The 7625-nt window shown below is 38.1% G+C and overlaps 1 protein-coding gene across 1 annotated transcript in view; it reads right to left on the bottom strand.

Moving 5' to 3' along the window:
• Positions 1 to 5647, bottom strand: part of LOC108364642 (neither inactivation nor afterpotential protein C-like) — a gene marked incomplete at its 5' end in the record, with an annotated part of 63698 nt that extends 58051 nt beyond the window's left edge. The window contains one exon of the mRNA XM_017618399.1: positions 5506 to 5647. Coding sequence (XP_017473888.1) covers positions 5506 to 5647 — 142 coding nt within the window. The remainder of the gene's footprint in view (positions 1 to 5505) is intronic.
• Between the last annotated feature and the right edge of the window lie 1978 nt (positions 5648 to 7625).

The following is a 7625-nucleotide window of genomic DNA, read 5'->3' as shown; positions in this document are numbered from 1 at the left end:
TTTTTGGCTGATCAAGTCAAAGTGCTTTTTAGTGCATAATTTTTAAGCACAAAATTTTAAAAATGTTGCAATTTAAGCAAACCAGGATTCAGGCTGATCTGTGCAGCAAAGCACTAGACTGCCACAGTGCAATTCAAATCTAAGCACCGGTTGGCAGGATAGCTTTTTTGCAAATTAATTTTCGCAAAAAGCTGGCAGGATCGCCATGTATCGAATGAAACAATTCATTTATGTTTTAATTGTATTGAATTTATTTTACTGAGCAACTCAATGTCGCTTTGTAGGTTCTTTTACAATTGATTTCTTAGCCTAACATATTGGGGTATTTATGGGAAATAATTGCTGCATAAGCATAAATAATATTATAAATAAATTGAAGCTTAAAGTTAGTTTGTTTGTCGGTTTGGCACGTGTGCCTGACAATGCGTGAGTTCATATTCTATATTCAAAATATTCAAACAACTGAAATATGAAACCCTTGTTGTTATGAATAAATTAAATAATTATAAACGTTAAGCATGGTCGACAAAACATAGAGTTTCTTGTTGATGAAGTTCTTGTAGAAATCAAAAAGCCAACTGTGTCGACAAGCAGCCGGATTCTAACTTTCGCTATCGCTAAAATGCTGAAATACGAAAGCTAACACTTTTCTGAATTTTTAGCTATCTTCAAACATTGCGGTCCTGTCCACCCTTTCGCTAACAATAGCTTAGCCTAAATGTTTTGGTGATAAATAGTCCGTTTTAATGGTGATAAATATTGAAAATGTACTTCCATTGATAGCGATTTCGAAATTTGTTACTCAAATTGTATAGAGCTTTGAACATTCTTTTCACAATTTAGTTTCAAAAACATTCGTATTATTTTCGGGAAGTTACAAACGATTTTTGGTAAATGTGTCACAAAGCAGCATTAGCATTCTGAATATAAATGATATCGGTGGGGAATTTGGGAATACTCAAGGCATATCTGCGAGACATATAGTAAATATTTTTCTTTTTTTAATTTAGGAATTTCGATAATGCCATATCGAGCCCTAACCGCCAAAATAACGTAAGCGACACTTTTTTTAAAATTTTCCTTTTGATGCAGAAATATTCCCAGAGCATCTAGATGCATTTCTGCATCAAAAAGAAAATTTTGAAAAAAATGTCGCTTACGTTATTTTGGCGGTTAGGGCTCGATATAATGTTTTTGAGTGCTACTTAAACACATATACTCATCATTTGAACATGCAAAAAACCAGAAAAGTCTGTTTTACGAAAGCCAAGTCATGTTTTCACATTTTATTCACTGCCTTTACACTTTTTTAACGTTTACCATCTTTTTACATTAAAATAATGCAGTATTTTAGCTGCTATTAATTTCGCCCAGAAAAAGTAATCATTTGACCAAATGTGCAGTAGAGAAATAATCGGTAGAGAAGAGTTAAAGAAACGAGCTACTGGTTATTACCACAACTAAGGGACTGCTTTAAGGATTTCAGATAAACTACTACACCATCGGAGTCCACGAAAATTTATCTGTTGGTTGCTTAAAGGCCTATTTATTTAACTTAATTTTTTTAGTGGTGTATAGTGCTCTTGACGCAGACTAAAAAGAAACGGATGTTGGTATAACACTGAGTGAGGCGATGCGGATGCAGATATTTGAGCACTTGTGTCTTTTCAATGCTACAGGATTTTAAGCCACCATTACCTTTATTGAAGAGGTTCTAGAGAGACAGAGTTCCCTGAGCGCGGAATGCTAGTTTAATTCCAGCACTGAGCCCGTACTCGTAAATTGTCGAATCTTCATTGATGGCTCCAAAACTGACTCAGGGTCAGGATCTGGAGTATTTTTAGAAGTTAATGTGGATAAGCTTCACTTTTTCTCTTGGGGAATATGCTTAGGTTTTCCAGGCTGAGGTATTTGCAATCCCCAACGCCATAGACTACGTGGTGGAAAATATGTAGAGGGGAAGGGGTTTACGTGTCTACAGGTGCTGTACCTGCTGCTGCACTTAAGGCATTGGCCAGCCCTCTATCTAAGTACTTCTAAACTAGTTCGGCAATGCAAGTCTCGACTAAATTATGTTGGTAAAAATAACGAGCTTGCATTACTCTGGGTGCCGGGCAACTCAGGAGTACCTGGAAATGAGGCATCTGACCCTTTGGCCACAGTTGGCATATACCAGGTATTCCTCGATCCGCAACCATTTATAGCACTCCCCACTTCGACCGTCGAAGCCACCATCAGAAACTGGGTGGATACTTGGCTGAGCAATGACTGGGAGCCATCGAGAGGATACAGGTGGGCAAAACTCATGTTGCCCTCAATCTTAGGTCTATCTAGTTTTTCCTCTCACTGAGAAGATGGGACCTCTGACTCGTCACGTCTCGTGGCACAAACAGCTGACTGTGATAGGCGTAAATGACAACTCCATTTGCCCATCCTGCTTTGAAGAGAATGAGATGGTGGAACACTTCTTTAGCTTCTTTCTTGCTTGTTTGTTTATAATCGATTTATCTAGATTCGGTCTTTTCTTGTTGGTCAGTTTCTGAATTTGAAGTTTGGCGTAAAAAGCTTTGCAGATTTATTGTTTCAAGTTTTGTGTTTTAAAAATGCGAATGACGAATATTTTTCGCATCACTTTAAAACTCGGAGCGATAAATAAATATATGCAAAATTACTTTGTTAGATTTAATTTTCAAATTTTTTGAAGATCTAAAATAACGCGACTTTCTAGTTTTAAAATTTCTCAGTTCTTTAGTAAACCATAACTGTGCTTGTTCCTGATGAATACACATGCGTTTAGGCACATGCTTTTCAAATAATTTATGTACAGTAAATTTAAAATGTGCAACGCTTTGTTAAACATTTTCTTTATATGCAGGCCATGAAAATTTAGACAATTCTTTGTTAAGCATTATAAAGTTGGCTTTCGAAAAATCAAAGGGAATATTTGGTTCGCATGCTTGGTGTTTAGGCGCGTCTGCTAACACCAGGCGCCTAAATACATGCTATGTACAGCTGCATGTGCAAAAATTTCCTTTATGCAATTTAGGAAATTTTTGCACATGCACTTCTCAACTGCCATGTAATTGAACTTTCTTAAGTTCTAATTAGATGGCACTTCAAAGTATGCTCGGCCTAGTCTGATGCATCCTCCGGACACTGCCTCCGGAGCATTTTGCGGACTCTGCATGACTTAAAACCATGCAGAGGTGGCAAACGAACTTTGCCATTGGCCACAGTGCCTACCCACCATTTTTGAACCAATAAATATTTTTTTTTTTTATAAATACATACGCAAATACTGGTCTCCCCTCTCACTGAGTTATTCATGGTCCTTCGAGCCGGATATTTGCGGCTATGTCACATTCACTAGACGACCAAATCGTCTAGGGGCAATTTAGGAAATTTTTGCACATGCACTTCTCAACTGTCATGTAATTGAACTTTCTTAAGTTCTAATTAGATGGCACTTCAAAGTATGCTCGGCCTAGTCTGATGCATCCTCCGGACACTGCCTCCGGAGCATTTTGCGGACTCTGCATGACTTAAAACCATGCAGAGGTGGCAAACGAACTTTGCCATTGGCCACAGTGCCTACCCACCATTTTTGAACCAATAAATATTTTTTTTTTTTTATAAATACATACGCAAATACTGGTCTCCCCTCTCACTGAGTCATTCACTTGGATATCGCAACTTTGACCATCACTTATAATTTCATAAGATATCTCCATAGCAGGGTGGTAGACATCTTCGGGCAAAACTAGTGGATCACACTTATTTAAAACGGACTCACATGCATCATCACTACATAAGCAAGATTTAATACTTTACCAAATTATTATGAAGTACATTAACCTGAGTTAGCCGAGTTCAGCGATCTCCTCTAAAAATACGTTGTTGCACGCACTAGACGCGAAAGGTACGATATCATTGTCAATGATGTTCATTAATATATTTGGTAAATTAAAATCACCCAACACATTCATTGAATCAGAGGGTTTCGTTAATAAATTAACTGATTTAAGTAATGAGACGTGTTGTGAATAAACCGATGTGTCAGATCGGGGAGGAATATAGCATAGAGCTAAGTAAATAAACCCTTTTCCAACCTGTACACGAATGCATTTCAATTCTGCAGATTCAATGTGTGGAAGACTAATTTCTTCAGATGGTATAAATGAGTCTACAACGAAGAGTATGTCACCGCAGAACGAAAGAAAAGCCAACTTTGCGCTTATGCTAAAGCTACTGCGTTGCGTTAAAAGTCAAAATTTCTTTGTTACATTATGAACTGGTTTATAAGGACTATTTTAAAGATAAGCGTGATAAGGTTTAAAGAATTTTGTTTTTCTGTTTTTGTCGTCGTAATTAGTCACTTTGCTCTTATGTGCAATTTGAATAAGTACTTTCAAAGCAACTAAACACTAGACATTGACAATAGCGAAATCCCCTTTGATATTTTAACTGGGCCCATTTTTGATTACTAGCTAAGATGATGCTGAGTTTTTAAACTCGCTAGAACTACCAGGATTACCATCTCACAGTTTCCAATAGATAGTCGGATTGATAATCATAATGCCGCGATATACCAACCAACCACGTCTTTGTAATGGAACCCGAATGGTGGCGAACAAAGTGATGGACTTTGCTCATCGGAGAATACGTTCTGATACCACCCTTACCAATGATTCCCGCCAACATTTTATTCAGCTTCAATCTGTAGCAGCTTCCCGCGCGGTTTACATTGACAATAAGCAAGTCATGATTCTCGCGTGGCCAATTACCTGTTACCGTGTTGCAAAACCATTAGTTTTGTTTGTTTACGCGACAGATAAAAAACTAAAAGTATCGTGCAGCATTCTAATAAAATAAGTTATTTAACTTTTACTTAATTTAATTGTGACTTAAAGTTTGGAATAAATCAACAACAATGGGTAGGTTCAGAAGGTGCAGAAGTTGAGCGCAACCGTTGCTAAAAAAAATTTATGATCGTAATGCGTCTTCTGAACGGCTTGATACATTAGCTGTCAAATTCAAAACACACAACACATTATCTCAAATGATCAGAAAAATTTTACGATCATCTAACACACAACTGTTCAGTTGATCATAAGTACAAAACAACGCGTTCAGAAGGTGCAATCGCAACAGTTACTGAGCTGTTGCGCCTTCTGAACGTGCCCAATATCAGCTAGAAATATCTTTTCTCACTTTTTTAATTGTTTTCTGATATTTACACTACTTTATTAAAGGCTTCCATTGTTCACAAAATGATTACAGAAAAAAGTTGTAGAAATGTGGGCAGGACAACGTCTAGCGGGTCAGCTAGTATTATAATAAGCCTTACAAACGTTATTTAATTTAAAAAGAAAAAAAATTGGATGGTATGCAATTGAATTTGGGAAGAAAGTACTCTTTGCATTTCGGAACACTCTAATGCTCATTTTATATCCATGTATGTATGTACGTACATATTTACATAAGTAAGTATGCTTAAACACTTACCCATAATAAGATCTTGGTCCTGGCTAGAGCGAGAAGCATCATCGATTATATAAAAAAGTCCGTCTGGCTTTGTCAGCAAATTATCGAGAGCAGTTTTGTTATCGTAGAAATTTAAATTGTCAGTGGGTATATCATCTGCTTCCTAAAAATAAAGAATAATAGTAAAATATTTTGTAAACTTATATTGTGTGCTATTTTCAAAATTCCTCAAGCAGGGAAATCCGCAAAAGAAAGCGAATTCGAGTACACTGAATCATTTAGAATCGAAACAATGTTTCGCCCATATGGCATATCCCTAGAAGTTTTGATTTTTGACATTTGAAAAGTTGTGGCACACTCATCTAACCAATTTCAGCTTATTCTTTGAAGCCAAACATTAAATGCCTGACGCACGTATTAAATATGGGTTTTTCACCATTCTGAAAACTACCGTGATATGGTACGCAGGATGGTTTTACCCCTATTTTAACCCTTCGGAGGGCGCGCCGCGGCACTGAGTAGTTTTGTAAGTCTTGAGATGCAGCATGGTTCACAGTTAGCCGTTACTTGCTGCGTTTTATCGTTCAGTTAATATTTGTATTAGAAAGTTGGTGTCTCATATATGCGGCTGAATTAATTATTATTTTGTAAGTATTTCGTCATTTGTAATTTTAAGATTACACATACTTTGCGTAAACATTGCTGTAACTATTATGATATTCATTTTCGTAAGTTTAGGGAAAAATTATGCTTTCAAACTTATATAGAAGCACTCCAGCTACGCAACAGCAATCGAAACCAGGAATATCGAGCCCTAACTGCCAAAATAAAGTAAGCGACAAAAATTTCAATCAAAATTTTATTTTTGATGCAGAAATATTTCTAGGGCATCTATATGTATTCTGTATCAATAAGAAATTTTTGAAAAAAAATTACGCTTACGTTTTTTGGCGGTTAGGGCTGGATATGTACCAGGAATAATAAAACAAAAATCTGTTATATTATTTGTAACAAAAATGTTTTCAGAAAACATTGCAAGCATATTTCACAATGTGTAGAATGTACCAACACCAATGTTGGTGATGACGGATAAAAGTTAAAAACAAATGCTTATAAAATATTTCAGTATAAACACAAATTATTCAAATGTTTTACTTGAATGAGTTTTCGACCTAAATAGAAAGGGCAGTCAACCTAGGGCTAAATTGCCGCGGGCACCCACTCGTGTAACTTTCAAAGCGCGCCCTACAAAGGGTTAAACAATTTCGATAGTATGTTCAGTTAGACTTAATGCGATAAATTTATGTATACAGTAGTTTGGTTGGTGAAAATCCCCGACTGAACCCTCCGCGAGGATGCCGGCTAGTAATGGGTACCATAGAGTGAGCCTGTGCAAAGTCAGGACGGTATCCAGCTAAGATAAGGGATCAGTGCTGTGTGCTTAAGCACATAAATAGCTCTGCCATACGGAAATGATGTTTTATCATGGTTGTGAAGTATATTTACAGGGGCTGGATTAAAGTGTCCCGCGTTTCCGTGCTGAGGATCGACCAGGATGGCCTCGGGAAGTAACGGTTACCTTACCGTGGCAAGGGGCGATACCACGGTGGACGACATTTTCCCATGCCTACTTTCGATGCGGCAGGTTGGTTTGAAGGGGTAAAACTCATTAGATGCAACGACGACGCGACACTCAGCTGGTTAAAGGGAGTGGTACCTAGCCTTCAAAGACAGGGTAACGCACATCTAGAGGTGGTGGATAGGGCTCTGATCCCCACGATACCAAATGCTAAGGTATGGACTCCGTTTGTGGTGAAGGCGGAGGATGCTTTGCAGTTGCAGCGAAGTCACCCACATGGGATTGGAGAGTGATTCACGTATCGAAGCCCAGGGGGGAGGTGGGGGGTGGGTGGGTCGAGAAAGACTTAGGTCTCCATAGCTTGCCTAGCCTGAGCATAGCGGAGAAGGCCGATGAAGGTGGTGAAGCAATTGAGGTTGACGGGGGCAAGCAGCGGCCAAATGCTGAAGATCCTCGAGATAAACCTTCAATATAGTAAGGTGACTTCGAGTCAACTCCTCATCACATAAGAGGAGGAGTCGCTCAACGTGGCGCTAGTCCAGGAGCAATGGATCTTGTCGGG

This window comes from Rhagoletis zephyria, unplaced genomic scaffold, assembly GCF_001687245.7.
Source record: "Rhagoletis zephyria isolate East Lansing unplaced genomic scaffold, Rhagoletis_zephyria_1.1 Rzeph_scaffold_01620, whole genome shotgun sequence".
Lineage (NCBI taxonomy): Eukaryota > Metazoa > Arthropoda > Insecta > Diptera > Tephritidae > Rhagoletis > Rhagoletis zephyria.
Note: the sequence above shows the minus strand (reverse complement) of the source record. Positions and strands in the feature narration are given on the sequence as shown.